Raw genomic sequence first — 20,891 nt, 5'->3', positions numbered from 1 at the left:
GCGTGGGTGCGTGCGGGCCCCCGGGCGGAGGAGCGAGACCGGAAACGGGTGGACTGTTTCCTAGGAACACAGAACCACGCCCCAGCCCTCGTGACCAGAGGTCCCCTTACCAGGTCCCCCCAGCTTTTCCCCTGGGCAGACGGGAGCACGGGCCCTCCAGCTGCTCGCGGTGGGTGCTCACGCCCCTGTGCTCGCTACGGCCTGAACCAGAAGCTGCCCAAACATCCGTAACCGGTGAGGGACAGACCGGCTCAGTCACGAAGAGAGACGCGCTGTCGACACACACACACACACACACACACACACGACGCCTTGCACGGGTCTCATGGGCGTCTCGTTGAGCGCGAGGGGCCACACGCCCAGGTGCGTGCAGAGGGACCGCGAACGTCCCTCGCTCTGGACGTGCCAAGCAGTGTCTCTGAGCCTGTGTTGGTGGCGGGGACAGGCGGGAAGGGGCACGAGGGAACTGCCTGGGGGCGACAGGAATGTTCCAGATTGAGGTGGCGGCTCCGTGGGTGAGTGCAGCTGTCAAACCGTACACACGAAACGGGGACATTTTATTACACGTATTTTACACCTCAATAAAAAAGACTAAACGGCAGGCAGCGTGGAGCTCGCGGTTAGGGCCAGACCCTGTTCTCGACGCCTTATGGGCGACGGACCTAACCTGCCGGACACGCCCTTACCCAACACCTGCAACGCCGAAACCCGTAGGCTCAGAAAACGGAGATGTTTCACACCTTCGGCACCAAATCCCACCCAGTGGCAAAACCCGATCGGAACTCGTGTAAGCCGGTTAAGCCTTTTATCGATTCCCACCCACGTGACCGTTCAAGCCTTTCACTCTAGAAGCGTTCTGGCCTTTGAGGAGGGATACGGGACCCACTGGGGCGCTGTAGAAGTATGTGCCACCTGGACTGCCTTCCTCATGTCAGAATGCCAACACGTCTGGCCTCGAGGGCTTCACGTGAGCGATGATGAACTATCCCCATTGAAGTGGGAGAGAAAGGGAGGCGCAGAGAGGGGCAGGGACTGGCCCAAGGTCACAAAGGAGGGGATGGCGGACCTGGGACCCGGCCGAGGCCCTGCGGCTCCAGAGTCCTGTTTCTTTTTCCTTTTTTTTTTTAAGGCGAGGCAACGCTCAGTTGACCTCACAGATTGCAAGGACCTTGTTGACAATCCCTTATTTTTTATTTTTTACGCCTGCAGCACCTGGTCTTCCTAGATGGTCTCCCATCCAAGTACTCACCAGGCCCGACCCTGCTTAGCTTCTGAGATCAGACGGGATCGGGCGCATTCAGGGTGGCATGGCCGTAGACCAAGAGTCCTGTTTCTTTGCCCCTGACCGTGGCCACCGCGTCTCGGGGCTGAGGCTGACAGGCCGGAGAAGGGGCAGTGTGGGGCTGGGCCTGGGAGGCATGGTCTCACCAGACTGTCCTCGTTGATCACCATGCCGGGCACAGATGGCCATCAGATGGCATTTCTGAAGCCTAGTCGATGCCACGGGGGATTCTAGCTTTATAATGCTGAGGGGGGAATAGCGAGCCCCCAACAGCACACCGTGCGATCGACGCTTCGTAAAACTTAAAAGAGGCTGAAGCATTAGGTGTTCGTACACGGCCACCAGGAGAAGGCCGTAGGAAATAGAGTGAGCTCTTCTGAGTGTGAACCCCAGCTGCTGGGGGTTATGGCCGACTTTTATGGGAGGCCTTTCGCTTTTCCTTCAGCGGACAAAAGTTACTTTTACAATAAGCAGAGAAACTCTTTCCAAAACGCTTAAAACACCAGACCGTCCCCAAGAGGCGCCCAGCATAAGGAGCGATGTTGTTCCGGTCACGGCCACACGCGCCAAGCGGTTAACAGCCACTCCACGCGCGCGCGAGCCAACGGAAGTGTGACGAGCATTGTACATTTTAAGTTTCCTAAAAGCCACGTTCGAAGGGAACCCAGAACAGGTGAAACCGATTTGAATCGTCTACTCGTTTAGCCCAGTGGGGCCTCCATGTTATGATTTCGCTATGTCATCAAGATGGAAAGTGACGAACCAGGGGCTCCCGAATCCGACGATCGCATTCTGCCCTCCCAGCAGCCTGCACGCGGGGACGTCGGGGACCCTTTTTGGGGAGTGGGGGCGCGGAGGCCAGTTCAGGCTCTTCTCACTCCGGAATCCTCAGGTCACCGGAAGCAGCGCACAGGGACACGGGGGGCGGGAGGGATTGGCATGGCAGAGGAAACGCACAGCGTGGAGTTCGTGGAGTTCGGGTCCAGGAGGGGACGTCCCCGCCCCCAACCCGCCTCCTTCCTCCTCCAGTAAACACTAACCAGAGTCCCGCCATGGGTCCCCGTTAGAGCACCAAGGCGACTCTTTCTGTTGATAAAAGCAACATACACTCATTTTAGGAAAAAATGTAAGAAGAAAAAAGTCAGCCACCGGCCTCCACCCAGGGTCCACTCCGTGAGCGGCCCGGGGCTGACCCTTCGGGCTCCTGTCGACGGTGTCGCGCGGACGTGCGTTCCCCAGCGTCTTTTCCCATTTTTGTTTTACGACATGTCGGTGACATACTATCCTCTGCGGGGCCCCGCATTTCCCCCGTCGCCATAGTCCATTGTGAGCATTTTCCCATTTCGTGAAATAGGCCTCGGAAACGATTTCCGGGCGATCTGGAACTCTTTCCCAGGCCGCACCCCGCTTCGCGGATGGAGACGGTGGGGGCGGGGACGCAGCGAGCCCCTTACCCCCCCGGGGAGGACGGGGCTGACTCTCAGAGCCGGATGAGCCTCAGTAGATGCTATTTTGCACGCAGTGGGGTGCAAGGCTGGCTGCGGGTGATCTGCCTGAGGAAGGCCTGCCAGCGGGAGGGGGCCCCTCAGGACCTCGCTTCCTGGGCATGGATGGGCAGGGATGATGGCCGATGGCCTCAGAGATGGGAGGATTCAGGGAGGCCCCCAACTGTCCCAGAGTCTCTGAGGCCACTGGCCACGCGGCTGTGCCTGCGCAGGAGGCTGGGGGTCAGGACGGGGGGCCCGAGTACCCCACTGTCCTCGAGCTCTGGAGCCCCGGCTCCGTCACGTGGGCCCCTGCAGCCTCGGTTTCCCCCTTGGAGGGAACATGGGGAGCAGCCCAGCCCACAGCTCTCCGCCGCCCTGTCCCACCGTGTCCCCTCAAAGACTCAGCAACACAACAAAAGCCCTCCAGCTCAAACAGGTCCGGAGCCCGCCTCCCTCCGAGGAGGCCAGTGCGCGTGGCGGTTTCGCTCGGCTCCGCTCTGGTCCCAGACATCGCGACCCCAGCAGCCTTCTCCGGGCGGCTTTGCCGTCGGCCTGGGGACCACTGGGGAAGCACGACCCCGACGCAAGCCCTCGCTGCTGTTCCTGGTGACCATTCTGACCATCACGATAGGAGAGGGAGGTTCCCGTCATCACCGGTCACCAGGGAGACGGGACAAGGTGGGCTCTGAAAGCGGAGATGGGACTGAGAAGCTGAGAACGGAAGGCTCGCTGCCCAGGTGCCAGGAAGTGCTCCGGGTCGCCGCCCCCTCTTCCCATCTGAGTCACACTTGGTCCCGGGGTCCCCGTTTGCAGGTGGAGCAGGAGTGTGCGGCCCGCCCCGCCGGCCCCCCACCTTTCGGCTCTTGGCACAGCCCCCCCAGAGGCAGGCTGCAGCAGCGTGGGACCTGGAACCACCCGCCACCTCCCCGGCCCGCGGGGTCAGCCGCAGCTCTGAGGTTCTACCCTTCCAAAGGTCTCACAGCCGCTGGGCCTCCAGCCTCTCCCCTCCAGGCGTCTGAGGGGCTCGCCACACCTGGAGCTGACACGGTCTCGCCCTCCTCTAGAGCCTGAGTCCCGAGCTCTGCCGGGCCTGGCGCTCTTCTGCCTCTGTTTCCCCTCCACGTGGTCCCTTCCCTTGCGGCCGTCCCCCTAGCTGCCTCTCAGCCAGACATCAGCTCCTGGAACTCACCCCTAAGATCCTGCACCTTTGTGGCCGAACTAGGACTCAGAGGTACTTGTCCTGGATCTAAACCCGAGGTCCCCACCGGAAACCGAGAGGGCTCTCTGCAGGCTTCCGTGTGTTTTTTTGGGTGGCGCAGGCTGAGCGTTACTCGCTCATTACCCGTGTGTCGACCAGCTCGTTTGGCTTCAGGCGCCTGCTATGTGTCAAGCACCATACCGTGGACAAGACAGCCACAGAGGTCTTCCCAGAGCCTGACCTCGAGACGGAAGAGGGACACTAAACATAATCACACGAACGGCCACTTAAGAGGCAATCCTGTAACAGACCGGGGGCCTGTGTTCCTCCAAAGTAGTTTGACGCCCGCAGAGAAGGTGATCTCAAACCCTCTCTGATGCTGGAAGGGGGGTGGCGTGCAGGCCACACTTGTGGCCGCCGACACAACGTGGGAAGGATGAGGTCAGGACTGGTTCTTGGAGCTGACAAATCCCCCCAACCTCCGGGCCTGGCGTCTTTGGCCTGACGGGACACTCCCATTCCTTGACGTGGCAGAGGAGTGAGGCCTGGGGTCTTGCCTCTGACGGCCGCCTAACTGCCCAAGTCCCCCGGTCCCCTCACTCCTGAGCTCACATTTGTAAGCCCGATGTCACCCACAGCCGGCTCTGTGCCGACTGTCAAGGATACAGATGCCAGTCAGGCAAAGAACTGTGGCCTCATCAGTGACAGCCTCCCAACCCCCAGTGGGGTTTTCTTCCCTCTACTAATGCTGGGGGGAAAAAAAAACAAACCCACTGTGTTCTGTTGGTTTTTTTAAGAAAATAAACTGTCAAGAAATCCTTTATTAAAAATTTAACCGTGGTGGGAAAATGAGTAAGTGAATTGTTCATCGTAAGACTATTAAGATAAATGGTTTTCATACGTTTTGAATGTAATGAACCGCAATGAAAAAATTAGTAAGCTTACTTTTTTTTTGCATTAATTTTTTTTACATTCACAATGTTAAAAAACACTGTTATTTTTCTGTACCGACTGCTTTTATGATGACTTCTCACGTTTTCCCTCTTCTCTGACACAAGGGACTTGAGTCTCCCTTTTCGGTGGGGACTTCCCTGACTGCCAGGAAGTGGCCAGAGCCGGGCAGGCTTGGGGGCCAGTGCGGGTCCCCGCCTCGCTCACCAGCCACTCGGGCCTTGACTCAGCCTCCCGGGGCCTCGGTCTCCTCCTCTGTAGCGTGGTGTCTGGCGCCCTGAGGACTAAGTGAGAAGGAGCCCAGCCCAGAGGCAGGGGGCCACTCAGAATGCAGTCTCCTCCTTTGGTGAAGGCCTTTATCACCCGCCCTCCCCGATCGACAAACAAATCTTAAACTTGTCCCTCTACCCAGTGGGGTGGGGTGTCTGAGCTCTGTGCCCCCTAGAAGGAGCCAACCGTTCAGCCTCCCCGGGTGCCCGCCGCCACAGGCGAGCCCTCCACTGCTACAGGTGGGCGGAGGCGGGGCAGGACCCTGAGCAGAGCCCAGTGGACCCAGCATTTCTATACCCGATAGGAAAGAGCCGGAACTCCACTGGCCCTCGGTGCCCCAAACGACGACCCCCGTGCTCGCCCATACCTGCCTTGTCCACACTCTACTGTCCTTGCATGCTGGGCTGGGCCGGGAGGCTGGGCCGGGAGGCCCAGTGGTGACGCCCAGCGGTGACAATGGGTGAACTTTAGACCTCCTGGGGCCCGCGGGGGAGGTTGTAAGACCTCCCCCCCCCCACCCCCGCCCCCGGGGCTGCTGAGAGGATGCGACGCATTTTCGCACGTCATCAGGGGCTTAGTGCGGGGCCTGGCACCTGTTAGGTGTACCCTCTGTGCCTGGGCCGCCTCCTCCCTCCCCTCGGCCCACACCTGGGCTCATGCTGTCCGCGCCTGGAACACCGTCCCGGCCTCTGCGCCCGGTCACGGGCCTGCCACTTCAGGTTTCCTGAAAAAGCCTTTCTCCTCGATAAGCCCTCCTGACTGTCCTCTTCCTCCTGGACGCCTGCCCCATCCGTTCGATTATGTGACGTCCATCCACGTACCTGTCTATCCCCTTCCCTCCCGCCACCCCCCACGCACCTCCTTCCACTCATCCACTGAGAGGTCGTCCCCCGAGGCTCCGGGGCCAGGCCCTGCCTGTCCTGGGCGCTGAGTCAGGCCTGATGCCCGCCCTGCCCCCTCCCCCAGGAGCCCAGACAGGCGTCTGGACCTGGGCACACATAATGCAGGGGTAACTCCACGTCCCAGGAGCCCTCCAGCGGCTAAGCGCACTGACTTTGCGGAGGCCGGTGGCTGGGAGGAGCGGCAAAGTGAGGTCAGATGGGGGCTGGGTCAACCATCTTTCCCAGGAAGGCGCCCTGGCTCCGGGCCCCTCTCCGGCCCCTCTCCTGCCTGTCCTGCTCGGTCCTCCCCTCTCGTCTCCCCCGGGCATGTCATCATCATCTCGGCTGGCCCTTGACGGCACGGGTTTGAGCCGCCTGTTCCCCTTATGGGCGGATGTTTTCTTCAAGGGGTCCTGGAACCAACCTCCCGCAGATGCCGACGGACGACTGAGTTTTGGGGGCAGTCAGAAGTTATATGGGGATTTTCAACTGTGTGGCCATCAGCGTCTTTAACCCCCGCGTTGTCCAAGGGTCAGCTGCCCCCGTGTGCCCTCTGCCCTGTCTGTCCAGCTTCGTGGGTTAGGGACGTGCACCTGTCCTGCTCACTGTGCCGACAGAAGTGCCTGGCACACAGTAGGTTCTCGGTCCAGGAATCAGGGACCTGAACTGGGTGCTGCACACCCACTAGCAGGCCCGTCAGACCCGGGAGGAAGAGGGACTCCTGGTCTTGGCGGGACACTTCCTCAGAGCCTGTTTCTAGGTGGAGATAGGACACACTCTGGGTGGCAGGAGGATTAAACCCTCGGTATCTGTAACTCGAGAGGAGGCGTCTCCGCCGCCGGGGTTAAGTGAGGGTGGTCATTCCAGGACCAGGCCTGTTTTCCCAAAGGCAGGAAGCACAGGGCTGGGGCTGCCTCTGGCCCAGCAGAGGGCGCCCCTGAGCGTGGTGTGGCCGGGACAAGGCAGGCGGATTGGGGGGTGGGGGTTAAAGTCCAGGGATGGTGAGGTGACTCCGGCTGGGGTGGGGGGCAGATGGAGACCCGGGGCCCGGGAGGAAGCTGGGGCGCCCAGGGCCGGGACTATAAACAAGCCACCAGGGCGCGGGGCCCCGAGGGGTGCCCATGTGGGGGCAGCAGGGGAATGCTCAGGAGTCCGCCCTGCAGCCCGCCTGGCGCCCGAGGGCCAGTCTCACTGACAGCGGCATCTCACGCCAGGACTTGGAGCGACGCCGGGGGGCGCACGCCCCCTCCCAGGCGCGGGGCTCAGAGAGCGGATGTGATCCACGGAGGGGGGTCCGGGGTCTCCTGCCCCTTGAGCCGCAGTCTGCTCAGCAGAAGAGTGGGGATGAGACCCCCACCGTCCCCCCACACCCCGCCCGGGGCTGTCACGAGGTTCAGAAGCCTCGAGAACAGTTGGTCGGGCGCTGGGCGCTGGTGGCAGCGGTGACCGAGGCCGAGGTCCACCGACCCGTGGGGCTTGACCGGACTGGGGGTTCTGGGGGTTCAGGGAGGGCGCCTCTGAGATTGACGGTTCCCTGAGGCAACAGAGTCGAGAGCGGCCGGCTGACCACGCCTCACTGCCGAGGCTCTGGCGTCCTCAGCAGCTGACCGCTCGCCAGACTAAGTTGTGCCACCTTGTGCCACCTCGTCTGACCTAATGACGACCGCTGCGTCCCCAGGGCCATAGAGAGCACCTGGCGCACGTGGTGGCAGTTAGCACATACTCGTTCAAAGGGCGGACTTTCTCAGCAGCTCCGTGCCAGACGGAAGCCGTTTCTTTCTGTCTTTCTTTTTATTATTGTTATTATTAGTTTTTACGCCTACAGCACCTGGTCTTCCTAGGTGGTCTCCCATCCAAGACAGCACCATCCAGGCCCGACCCTGCTTACTTCTGCGAGATCAGATATCAGGCATGCGTACGCAGGACCATGGACCGCGGGAAGCCCATCGGGGCCCGGACCTGACCGCGTGGTAGCAGACGTGGCGACCGCTACTATGGAAACCACGTCGGAGGCTGCTTCTCCGATATTAGCGGCGCTTGGAACTGAGGTTTCTCCCCCCACGGGCTTTGATAACGCCAGGGAAGGGGTTCGCCCCTGACTGTCCTGCTACGGCTGCCAACATTTAGGTGGCGGTTGTTTCGTTCTTGTTGTTTTTAAAATAAGTTTAAAAAACCATGGACACCTTTTCATTTGCATCCTTCGAAGCTCTACCACCGTTTCTGGCATAAGACGGCTCACTAAGCAGTGCTCCTCACAGAAAGTATCAAGCAGCTGCATGGCGACCTCGGCGGGAGCATGACTGATTCCTTAATCGGCACCCGGGATCAGGACGGGGTAGCTTTAGGCCGCGGCGGGCCGTTGCTGTGTGGCTTACCTAGCACTGTGCTCCTCCAGCATGTTCCTCGGACGGGTTGGTCGGCTGCCGGTGAAGCAGACGCTCTCGGTCACGCCTTTGCTAAGCGCTTTCATTTAACGACACGGACTCACGGGGGACCCCAGGGACCGAGGGTGCTCGCCACGGCCTCTTGGATCAGTACTTTTGGCGGCGCTGGCGGCATGTCCTGAGCCACCAATGCCTCTGGTGTACATTTGAAGACATTATCACGCACGTCCCGGCCCCAGGAGGATTTGTGGTGTGAGGGCAGCGTATTCTCCGGAGTTCACCTGGACTCGGTGGGGATATTCACTGCAGAATCTTGCAGTACAAAGCGACGGAGAAATACACACACACACACACACACACACACACACACACACACGTGCACACGCATCGCCAGCACAACCCAGGCCGAGTGACAACAGGGAGACAAAGCCATCTATAACCCAACTTCATTTACATAAGTTAAAAACACTCGCACACGAAGCAACAATAAGCATTCTCCAGAGCACGCACAAGCAGAAAGATCCACAGTAAACACGTGAGGGTGGCTGGCTGGGCAGGGGGGGTGGGACCGGAGGGACCAGGACACAGGCGGTGCAGGTGGAAGGAGACGGGCTGGAGGCCTCATGAAGAGGGGATAGGCGGTGGCAGGCACAGCTTCCACCTGGACCCGCCGCGAGACTGAGGAGCAGGGGTGGCACAGGGCCTGCTCCGCCGAGGTGCTTCCCCAGCCGCACCCCTGCTTCTCCGGGGGGCCGTGAGGACGGTGGCACATGAGTGGCATCGGCGCGACACGGCAGAGGGAAGGCATGTGCGCGGGCTTCGGGTGTGCAAGTCCATCCGATCTCAAACACAACTAGGGGCCCACGGAAGGCTGATGATTTAAAAAAGAATATTATTTTGCCCGTGAGGGGCATTAAAACAACCACGTCCACCACCTGCTGTCACGTCGCAGACGGCGTTTTGACCCTCCTCCAAAGTCGGCGCCATTGCTCCAGAGAGAGGCCGGTGCGGCCACTCGCTGCCCCGCACTCCCCGCCTGGCCCTTGGTCCTTGCTGCCCCGCAGGCCAGGGAGGGGGAACAGGTGACGGAGATGCCAGGTGCTGGGGAGACAGCAGGGCGCGGGCAAAGTCCCTGCCCTTACAGTGGAGGTGGCAGCCTGTGCGGGAGCCGGGCCTCAGTGCGTGTGCATGCGTGTTTGCGGAGCTCACGGTCTCCGTGGGCGGGGGGGATGGGAGAGGAGGGGGGACAACACTCAAACAAGTACAACCCACAGACTGACGGGGCAGCGCTTCTCGGATCTTCCCTCCGACCCCGCGACCCTACTGCAGGGATTTATGCCAAGGGCCGAATCCGGAGCGTCAGGAGGAACCAGCACTGAGGATGTTCACCGCACTGTTGTTTATATCGGTGAAAACGCCGGAAAGCGGAAGCGGCCGGTTAAATACCAGCGTCCTGTGCCGTCGCGAAAACCGACATCGAAGGCCAGGATTAGTGTCAGGGACAAAGACCTTCGCGGTTAAGCTCCTAGCTGCCAAAAGCTAGCCTCGAACGGCGTGAAATGGTGCGACTTCTTGTTTCTTTGGAAAAAAAAAAAAAGTAGAAAGAAAAGCAAGAAATCGGTTTACTCCCCCAAGCCTATTATTGGGCACACGCTGAGAATGCCTGTGAAGAGTATCTGACTGGAAGACGCCCGGGTTCACAGGCGTCACCTGTGGCTGTCAAATCACAGTTGGCTTTTGTCCCTGTGTTTTTACTTGGGTTTTCTAGTGTTTACTATGTTTTCTAGTGTTTCTAAATTAATTTATATTCATTCTGTAATCAATAATTTAAAAGCACATTCACAGAGGCACAGAAAAGAGCCAGGAACGCTTTAAAACAAAATGTAAGCGGTAGTTATTTACATCTACTGGTGGGACTAAGGGTGATTTTTTTTGTCCATTTTTTTTTAATTTAGATAATTAAAAGTTATTATTTTTAAAGCACCTCTGATTGCTCCTGAGGGGGTCCCATCTGCAAGGCGTCCGTTCGCTAAGGAGGTCAATTTGACTGGGCATTCACAAGCACCCGCTCTGCCCTTGGGGAATGTGCCTGTGGGGGGTCAGCGATCTCCAGAGCGGGGTGCCGGAACCCCCAGGATGAGAAAGGCATCCTGTTCTCTGCCCTTGTGGACTGTCGATTTTTGCGTGTGCTTTGTAACGCACATGTGCATGGATGTAGCAGAGCGTGCACGACTTACAGCGAGCTCCATGTATGCCCACGAGGCTCACGTGTAAAGTCTGACAGGGAAGTGGGTTTGGAGGGGAGTGGCCTGGAGACGGAGTGGCAGACACATGAGCGAACGGGTCCAAGCACAGGGGCCAGCTCAGACCCGACCTCGGAGTCCTCCTCCCCCCTCCCCTTCCCCACATCCACTCGGGAAAATCCACCTTCCGAACAGACCCGGAATCTGCGCACTGCTCGCCACCTCCACCAAAACCAGCCTGTCCGAGCCGCGTCGCCAGCATCTCTCTCCTGAACTCTGCGCCCAGCACCTCGGACAGAGGCCTAAGTCAGAGCACCGCTGGCCTCTGCCCAGAGCGGGCCCTGGTTCCTGTCTCACTCAGAGAGGAGCCCGAGTCCTCAGTGCGACCACGAGGCCCAGCAGGATCTGCCCCCAGTGTCCCCTCTCAGCCCTCCCCTCCCACCTGCTCCCCTGGCTCACCGTGCTCCAGCCCGAGGCCTGGCTGTTCCTCCCGTCTAGCTGTCCCCTTCCCCAGGTGTCCACAGGCTCCTCCCCCCGACCTTCTCCAAATGTGTGTGCAAATGTCACCCACCTCCTTGAGGACACCCTGACCTCCCCGTATCTTCAAAGCTGCAGCCGGGAACCCCCCTCCTGCACCCGGCACGCCTCCCCGTCTATTTGCGTTTCCCGCCCCCTTTAACTAGGCCTAGCATCTAGAGAGTGGGGGGCTCGGTGGGGCCGGGCTGTCACTGGTTTTGGCTATTGTGTGTTTTGAGTGCCCAGACCACTGCCTCCCACACAGAAGAAAACCAGAGACATTTGACAAACGGAAGTGTGTGGGGTGAGGGCTGGGGTGTCTGGGGTGGGCTGTGGGCCCAGAGAGGAAGGCAGAGAGGGAAGGCTGGCCTGGGGGTGGGGTGGGGGGCGTGTCCAGGCAGAGGGTTGGCCTGAGGAGTGACCAGCGCCAGCTGTGGGGACTCAGATGAAAAGCCCGGATGTCACTATTCCAGGCCAGGAGCCTTCAGAGGGTTTTAGGCCGAGGACAGCACCGGGCATGTGCATGTGTGTACATGTGTGCATGTGTGCCTGTGAGTGTGTGCGTGCCTGCCTGTGTGTGCACATGTGCGTCCATGCACACGTGTGAGCGCACATGCGTGTACACGTGTGCATGCGTGCCTGTGTGTGCGCTTGTGCATGCCTGTGTGCTTATGTGCATGTGTGTACACGTGTGCACGCATGCCTGTACACCTGTGCACGTGTGTGTGCGCGTGCATGCGTGCCTGTGCGTGTGTGGCATGCCCCTCCCTCGGTGGGCACTCAGCAAACATTCATGGGACCAAACTGTCATCGAGCTCCCCAAAGAGAGGAAGGGCCTCTGCCATGGCCTTGGGCTGCGGCCGGGGCAGGCTCAGCACTCCTTCCTCACAGGTGCGCCGGGTGCTCCGACCCCCACCCAGGCTCCCCTGCCACAGCGGTCCCAGCCTGGCGTGCCATCCCCTCTGTGTGGTAAGCTCCCCTTCCTTCCTAGACTGTGCTGGCCGGGGTGGGGCGGGGCGGGGCGGGCTCTGCCGGGCGTGGTCATCCCCGAGAGCTGGGGCTGGCACGGAGCTGGCGCTGGCAGCATCGGTTGACTGCCCTACGAGTCAGGGAAGGGTGACGGGGTGCGGAGGCAGGTGCGTGGAGACAGAGAGGTGCAGCGTCACTCCCTGGAGGGAGACACGGGCGTGTCAGCTGGGACTGCACTGGAGGGGCTCGAGGTGGACCGGGTGCACTAGCAGGACAGGTGTCTTGCTGGAGAGGGTGGCCGGCCAGTTACGTTTCTGGACCCCCGCTCCTGCTTCACTGGTCCCTGCCCCCCCGACCCCCCAGGACGGGACAGCCTTCTTGCCTTTGGTGGCCCCCTTGGCACTGACCCCAACAGGTCCCCTCTCTCCCCGGCACAGGGAGGCCCTGGTGAGTAGGCTCTCCAGGATGGCGAGGTGGGGGCCACTGACCCCTTCCCCTGCCCGAGGGACAGACCAGGAGCTGTGGTGCAGGAGGGGCTGTCCGCTCTGGGGGGCCTGGGACAGTCACACAGGAGCCCTCTTCCTCCTTCCTTTCTGGGCCCGGCCAGGAGAGGCCTGCACAGATGGGTTCAGGGGACTGACCCACGGCGGATCTCAGCTGGGGCGGAGTCACCAGGGGGTACCTGGCAACTTCTGGGGATATTTTTAGAACTGGGGTCAGGTGTTAGTGGCACCTGGTAGCCAGGGATGCTGTTGGACACCCTACAACGCACATGACAGCCCCAAACGGCAACGGGGCACGGGACGAGAGAGCGGCTGTAAACGGGCACAACTCTGCTCCGAAGCCTCGCTCAGGGCCCACCTGAGTCACAAGTCACAATTAACTGAGTGGCAACTGGCCGTCGGAGCAGCAGCCACGTGCACACGGCGCCAGGCCTGGGAGGCCTCGCGCACCCCAGAAGCCGAGGCGCGAGCGCGCACGGGCGAGAGCGCGCCAGGTGCCAGGCGGGTTCCAAGCCCCCAACAAATGTGAAAGCCACCAAGGGGCTCCTAGCGTCCCGTTTTCTAGGTGAAGACCCTGAGGCGCAGTCATGCCGACAGGTGCCTGAGGCCACGCAGTGGGGGGACGGCGCCCCACAGAGGCCCTGTGCGAGGGTCGCTCTCTGCACGACCAGCGGTCCCAGGCCAGGCCCAGGGCTGGCTGTGCCCTCGTGAGGCCCCGCAGGTGGCCCCGCCCCCAACGCGCAGGCGCAGACGCGGGGAGCCTCGTGCCCAAGGAACTCGCATGGCCTCGGCTCCAGTTGCTAGGATACAGACAGCATCTCCCAAATGCTCAGGGAATGGCGCGAAGAGCGGGTCGGGACACCCAGAAGCCCCTCACCAGTTCAGGGAGGAGGGGCCGGCCACCGCCTGCGCCCCCTGCCCACACCTGCCACCGCGCACTCACCTGGATGCCGTTCTCCTGCAGATTCAGGTACCGCGTGTTGACAGGGATGCTGGCGGGGACCTCGGCCAGCTCTCTCCGCGTGCAGATCACCCGGCTGGCCTGGTTGCTGCAGGAGCAGGCTGCGGGGCATGAGGTGGCTGGCGGGGAGCCCCCTCCGGCAGCCAAGGTCAAGGCCACGCCGCCCCCGCCGGCCCCCAGGGGTGGGGAGAACAGCCAGAGGAAGAGCAGGGCCCCGTGGGGCCAGGACATCCTACCGGGCGGCAGCGGGGGGCACGGGGAGCCGCGGGCACGCGCCATCCTCAACGTTCATGCTCCGTGTGGGCGCCGGGGGGCTGTCGGGGACAGAGAAGGACAGGCTCAGAGAGGGACACGGACTCTGTGTGGCCCAGCTGCTCCCCAACACCCAGCTGTCACCATGATCACCTCCCCGCCTTGCCGCAGAGGGAGGGACAGTCCCAGGTACGCCAGGAGAGGAAGGCGGAGGGAGGGGCTGGCCCTGCCCCCCCACCGGCCCCTCCCATCCTCCTGCTGCTGGGCGACTTTCTGCCCATTTCGCAGAACTGAAAACAGGCGGGGGTGAGAGGAAGCGCTTGCCCAGGGTCACGCGGCGGGTCAGGGGAGAAGTCAAGCAGATTCATGGCTTAGCTCTTTGCACGAGTTCAAAAAGGTCGATAGACGGGTAGAGATGGAGAGAGAGAGACGGACGAGAGGAAGGTGACAAAGGGGTGCAGGATCCGGGCGGGAAGTCGGGGCGGGGGTCTGGTTCGCACCTGTGCACCCACCCCGGGCCCCTGGCCGCCTACGCGAGCCTCCGGGAGGGGCGTCCAGTCTCCAGTCCCCTCCCCTCGCTTCTCCCTCCCGGGGAGTTTGCGAGGAGGCCGTTCCCAGCCCGCACAGCGCCCATCACCCTTGGCTACATGAGGCCCCCAGTGTCCTCTGGGCTGGTCCAGGCCTGTGGGCCTCGCGGCGGACGGACAGGGGAAGGCGAGGCACCGGACGAGGCGGCTGGAGGGGCCGCTGGGCGAGGGATGCCAAGGCCGCCTTGGGGTGACGGGAGCTCAAGCTCAGGTGGTGTCTGGAAGGCCCGGGCCAGCAGCTAACGCAGAGCGGCCCCGGGGGGGCTGGGGACCTCGTGCCCGAGTTCCGGGAGGGGGTGGGTAGTGCAGGGTCCGGTCTGCCCACCCCTATTTCCACAGGACGATGGGGGTGGGGGGGAGAGGAAGAAAAGTCAATGGTGACCATGGCAAGAACAACAACAGTAATAAGCCCTCTGGGCCCCCGGGCAGGCCTGTTCCGTGCACCAGACCCCACACGCGCCTGTCTCACCGAGGCCTCATGGTACCCCCCGGAGGAAGTGGCGAGTGGGCCCAAGTTACAGACAAGGACACTGAGGGGCCAGGAGGGGAAGCAGCTTGCCCCAGGGCACGGAGCCGGCTGGTGGGGTGGAGCGGGGAGGGACAGTGTGGGCACCTGCAGACGCACCCACACCGGCAGGCTCCGCTCCGCCATGCACAGCCGAGGGCCCCCGGGCCGTCTGCACACGCAGCCAGCTGCGGTGACAGCGAGAGGCACGCCCTCCCACGGCGCACTCAGACCCACGGACACAGCCCCCCGAAGCACGTGCGCGTGCACGCGCGTGCACACACACACACACACACACACACACACATTCACTCTCCTGTTCTGCGGTTTCCCAGAGCATTTGTACTCAGTCAAAATGCGTGTGCGTATGTCTGTGTGCCTGAGTGCGTGCGTGCAAGAGGAAGACAGACAGAGACCGAGGGACAGAGGGACAGAGCGACACAGACGGGGACAGAGAGAGACAGCGAGACAGACAGAGACCGAGAGACGGGGAGACACACAATGACAAAGACAGAGACAGAAACAGAGCTAGACACGGAGGGACAAAGAGACAGAGAGACACAGAGAGACAGCGAGACAGACAGACAGAGACCGAGAGACAGAGGGACAGAGGGGCACAGACAGGGACAGAGAGAGGCTGGATTCTGTCCGTAACCCTGTGTCCCTGTCCGGGGCTGGGCCTTCCGCCTGCGAGGCTGGGGCCGTGGGAGTCTCTCCCTGGTGTGAGGGTGGTGGGGTCTTTGCTTCTCCGAGTGCGCCGGGGACCAACGCTCTGCCCTTGTCCTTAGCCCACCGCTCCAGTCCCACGCGCGGGACTGCCGATGACCCAGCCCACACCCTTTAAACCACGGGACCGGCGCAGCCCAACGGGGCCAGGATCTGAGGCGGTGGAGGGGGCGGACGTGTAGCAGGGCGCCCCTCGGGTGGTGGGAGCCCGCAGTGCCCACCCCAGGTCCAGGCGCGCCCCTGAGTCTACCTCTGCATCTGGTCCCACCTCTCCAGCCCACTGCCCCCCCAGCCACGGCTTCCGCAGCACTGGGCCTCCTGCGCCCTCTGCCTCCGCCATCTCTGTCCTCGGCCCCTCCCCGCAGAAGGGGGCACTCACCCCTTGGCTCGGCTTCCGTGGGGCCTCTCCCTGCGCCCCAGGCCCCCTTCTCCATATGCCACCGCCGCCGGCCAGCTACGCCTCCCCTGCTCTGGGGGACTCCGCGTCGAGGTCGTGCTGGGGGGGGGGCGCAGGGGCTTCTTGGGTCTCCTGCGCTCTCTTGCCTTGTGGTTCTTCTTGCCTTGTTGTTCAGGGCTTACTGTAGTTGTCTCTTGCTCCTCCTTGTTGTTCTCCTCTCCTGCTCCCCCTCTCCCCCTCTCTAATTCCCCACTTCACTCTACCACTTATTTCTCTCCCACTTCAAGGTTGCTGCCCTCTGCTCTGGTCCACCCTTCAGCTCATCTCTTTCTTCGGTGCCTCTCCTCACTGTCCACTCCCTTTGGGACTCATCACTCACAATTTCTCCTCCTCCCTTCCTCCTTCCTCCTCTCCTCTTCCTCCGGTTTCCTCCTTTCACTCACAGACTATCCTCGACACATCACCGTTCTCCCTGGTTGGGGAGGGTCTTAGGTCAGAGGTCTTCATCTGTCTGTCATCCGTCTGTCTGTTCTGTTTCTCTCAATAGTTGGTTGTGTCTTCTCCTCTTTCAGGTGATTACACTTTAGTCACATCGGTAGGTAGAGCAGCTCTTTTCCCTTTCTTCCTCCTCCTCCGTCTTTCTCTCCTTCCCAGCGAGCGAGGGAGCGAGAGAGCAGAGAGCGGGCGGGGAGGGCCGCTCTCCTCCCTCCCCCCTGCTCCCCGCCCCTGCGCCCAGGGCTCCCCCTCCCCCACTAATCAAAGGCTCCGTTATCTAATTAACCCATTGGTTCTGGGCAGCCGGGAAGGTCTGGGAAGCGGGGGAGGGTGCGGGCCGCTGGGCCACCCGAGGAGGGGGGTCTGGGCCATGCCAAGCCCGGCCCTCGCTGCATAACGGGGCAGGGCCACAGCCGAGCGCCCTCCCTCCCTGCACCTGCCCCCCCCGCCGCCCCAGGGCTGACAGCCTCGCTGGGGCTTCGCACAGCCCCCCTGCACCCCACAGAGCCATTTACTCCACCCCAGCCCCGGAGAGACCAGCGGTCTGGGCCCATACCACCACCACCACCACCGACACCCCAGTCCTCCGGCTGAGGGCCAGCTCATTCATGCCCCGCAAGCCCACCCCCACGCGCAGCTCTGTCCGTGCTCCCAGCCCGGTCCGACTTTGGCCCTCTGATACACTTCTGCAAAATGGGCAGCGAGGCTGCGTTTGTTCCTTTGATCCATCAGTCCGTCCGTCCATCCGTCCGTCCAGCCAACGAATCCTTTCTGAGTGCCTACTATGTGCAGACACTGGTATAGGCGTCGACAGACACACATGCCACTCCCGCACTCCAGACCCAGGACACCCACAAAAGACGGAGCGGGGCCAGGAGAGCTCGTGGGTCCAGTGCCAGGACCTAGGTTTGAATCCTGGGTCCGCGGTGCCTCGCCGTGCGGCCTCGGGCCACGGCCTTCGTTTTTCTAGGCTGCAGAAAAATGCCGCGCAAAGGGATGATGACAGTCTCTGTCGTACAGGGCCGTTGGGGGACCGACTAGCTAAGTGCTCAATGAACGGCTCCCCCTTCACAAGGCAGACGGATACCCCGCTTCCCATCCTGCCCCCGGGCCTGGCCACCTGTCCCCTCAGTGGCCAGAGGTGCCTCCGCAGTGGCTTCTGCCCTCGCCTCCTCCCCCGTCGGCCCCCAGGCCAGCCACAGGGCCTGCCCACGTCCCAGCTGGCTGCTGCCCTCCCCTGCTCGGCAGCCTCTCTTGCCCCGTCTGGCTCCCTGTCTGTCTCCCTCAGGGTCAGGGCGGAACGTCACCGCGTCGGGAGACCCCCGTCCCCCGTCTCCACTCGGCCGCCTCAGGGCCTCTGCGCCTGCGACCCTCTGCCTGAACCGCGCGCCTCTGCCGTCCCTGCCTCCTCTCGGGCCTTCGCTCGATGCGACCTTGCCAGCGAGGCCGCCCTGAGCACCTCCTGTCACGTAGCGGCCACCCTGCACCCTCTCCAGCACCTCCCCTGCCTTCCTATTCCGTATAGGTCGGCCACCCTCCGACCTCTCATGAGCCCACAGCCCGGAGCCGAGCGGCCCAAGGGCGGGGGCGTAACCCGCTCTGCGCGTGTTTGGCCCCCAGCACCTGCGGTGGTGCCTGGCGCACAGTAGGTGTTCAGCAAATGATGAACAGTCGGTCGCCATTGCTGCGGGCCCACATTCCTCCCCCGTGACGCACACCATGTCCCCTGTCACCTCAGCCACGCACCACGGAGCCCAGGACACGTTCCAGCAGCCACACACCTCGGGCTCACGTCTCACACGGCCCCGATCCTGGAGTCCCTTGCCATCCCAGGAGGCCTGCCCGGTGGGGGCGGCATGTCCCTATGCTACAGACACAAGCGCCTCCCGCTTGACCTTGTGCCCGAGCCGTGGCATCGCCGGCTGGCTCGGCCCCAGAGACGGTACCCTGGGTCCTAAACGGCAGGCCCCCAGTGCCCCCCCATACGTGCCAGGCCCTGCAGAGAGCTGCGGCCAAGTGACACTTGTGACACTCGACCACGTGCCGAGAGGATGTGTGGCCCCCTGCCCCCAGGCACACCGCCTCACCCCGCAATGGCAGTGCTGGCTCACGCTCCCTCTCCTGAGCATGGTCCCTGGCGTCGTGCACGCATCCCATCTCCCCGAACAACAGCGCCACCAGCGGCAGTGACGTCGGCCACGTGCCTGGCACTGTGGCTCCCCCCGTCTGCCCTCTGACAGGAGACGGCTATGTCCCCATTTCACAGACAGCGAAGCCGAGGCACAGAGGCCAAACACACAGCTAGGAAGGGCCCGAGACCCCCGAGGTTGTCACGACCGCTGTGGCACGGAGGTCCCCTGGGAAGCACCTGAACCGTGGCCGTCCACCTGCCAGCCTCTGCCCTCATCCCCACTGCACAGGATGTGACAACGCCCGCCCGCTCCGCTGCCCGCTGCGGAGGCTCTGTGATCTGCCTCCTGTGACACTCCCCCCACTGGCCGTGAACCCCTCACTGTGGCAAGAAGCATTTGCTGAGCCCTTGCTACGGGCCTAGTGCCGTACAAAGCGCGGCCCGCACCTCGGCCTGCCGGCCTCTCCCCCTGGCCCTAGGACAAGGGGCCCGCTCTTGTGTCCATTATACAGACGGAGAAGCAGATCTGGAGGGCCGAAAGCCCTGGCCGAGGGTCACAGGGCCCGAACGGGACGGCCAGGATGGAAAGCCAAGGCCCAGAACTTGGCCGGGTGACACCTCGACTCTGGGAGAGGCCTCGACACCCACACGCCCGTCCTCCAGCCCCGCCTCGTGCTGAGGACGAAGCAGAGACACAGATGCAGGAGGTGTGAAAGGCAGAAAGGGACAGGGACACCGCGAGGCAGGGGCTGGAGGGACGTGGTAAGGGTCAGGAGTGTGGAGCGAGCTGGGGCGGGCCGAGGCCTGCCACCCTCCCCGGCCCAAGTGCCACCGAGCGATCTCGGGCACCGTGCCTGAGAGGATTCAGGCAGATGGCACATCGGAAACTCGGGGGCCCAGCGGGGCGGGGCGAGGAGGCAGGGGAGGCGGGGAGCATTGCCGTCAGGCACACTCATTTTCCTGGGGGACGTTTGGAAGGTGAGAGAAAAGGTAGGAATTGCCTGCTGTGCGGGCAGGAGGGATTGTGGGTAGAGCTAGGGAGCCTCCTGGCCACGAGGGCCCCGGGCAGAAACGCCCGGAGCCAGCGGGATGGCAAAGCCAGGGAGAGCCGTCATGCGGGCCAGGCCAGGAGCTGTCAGCTGGGACCCAACAGCTTCGCGTGTGTGTCCCTCTGAGCCAGCCCCTGTCCTAAATGCTCTTAAAGTAGAAGCAGCCCAAAGCCCTGTGACTCGCCGGGCCCCTGATCCTCGAGAGAGAAGAACCCTGGGCGAGAGCTGCCTGGGCCCCTCGTAGCTGCTGCTGGTGACGCGGGGGCCCGGGGCCTCTGCACAGGACTTGCGTAGGGGCCCGGCCGCGGGGCAGGAGGACAGGGCTTCGCAGGGGCAGGCTGGGGCTGGGGAGCGGCCACTCGCTCGCCGCCGAGCCCTGGGCACTCGGAGGCACTGACTGGGCGTTGACTTCGTCCTCTGTATGTTCACTTGATATTTCCTGAGTGCCTCTTGCCCCCTGCTCCAGCCACCCACCGGACGGGTTTGGCCCCACCTCAGGGTTTGGCTCCTGCGGTGCCCTCTGCCCTCTTGGGTCTCAGAGGCTCCGCCTGCCTGGGCTCTGGTCTCTGTCCCAAAGCCGCCTGGGAGAGGGTGGCTTCGCCCTGGCCCCCAGCTCTTGCGCCCTTTCTCAGCAGCCTCCCTGTGGCCGGCGTCACCGGGCGGGCAGCGGTGCGTCCTGTCGACTGTCTGCCTCCTCACGCAGGGAGTTGTGTGCGGCCCGTTCTCTACCGCGTCCCCAGCACCTAGGACCCGCCACCCCCGCCCCAAGTCAACACTTGCTGAATGAAGAAGCCGCTAGCCAGCGCCTCCTCCCTCTGGGTCCCCGATAGCGCCAGTGCACGGGCCGATGAGACCTGTTTCCTGTCCTTGGGGAGTTCGCGATCCAGACGCCTGGACCCGTACAGAGGCTAAGTGACAGGGAGACCCTCTCAGAGGGGCACTGCGGCTGGCCCGGTAGAGGTGACGTCCAAGCTAAGATCTGAAGTGCAAGCAGAAGGGGGAGGGACCCCTGTATCGAAGGCCGGGGGCGAGAGGCAGGTGGGCGTCAGGGAGAACCACCTGCACGGCAGGCCACGCGGGGCGTCAGGGGGCTGTGACAGGGCC

At 62.6% G+C, this 20,891-nt stretch overlaps 1 protein-coding gene and 1 non-coding gene across 3 annotated transcripts in view; both read right to left on the bottom strand.

Moving 5' to 3' along the window:
* LRRC4B (leucine rich repeat containing 4B) overlaps nucleotides 1-20,891 on the bottom strand; it is a 30,721-nt gene that overhangs the window by 2,608 nt on the left and 7,222 nt on the right. Inside the window, exons 1-2 of one of the 2 annotated variants that reach the window (XM_039878563.1) lie at nucleotides 16,095-16,223; nucleotides 13,628-13,959 (exon numbers count right to left, since the gene is read on the bottom strand). In XM_039878563.1, the coding sequence (XP_039734497.1) occupies nucleotides 13,628-13,924 (297 nt within the window). In that variant the 5' untranslated portion in view covers nucleotides 13,925-13,959; nucleotides 16,095-16,223. Of the gene's footprint in view, nucleotides 1-13,627; nucleotides 13,960-16,094; nucleotides 16,224-20,891 lie in introns of those variants that run through there. The other variant, XM_039878564.1, reaches the window with a different exon arrangement.
* LOC120615590 (5S ribosomal RNA) lies at nucleotides 1,201-1,319 on the bottom strand. Its single transcript, XR_005656312.1, has one exon. It is a non-coding gene; the product is annotated as a 5S ribosomal RNA (ribosomal RNA).

This window comes from Pteropus medius, unplaced genomic scaffold, assembly GCF_902729225.1.
Source record: "Pteropus medius unplaced genomic scaffold, Ma_sr-lr_union100, whole genome shotgun sequence".
NCBI lineage: Eukaryota > Metazoa > Chordata > Mammalia > Chiroptera > Pteropodidae > Pteropus > Pteropus medius.
Note: the sequence above shows the minus strand (reverse complement) of the source record. Positions and strands in the feature narration are given on the sequence as shown.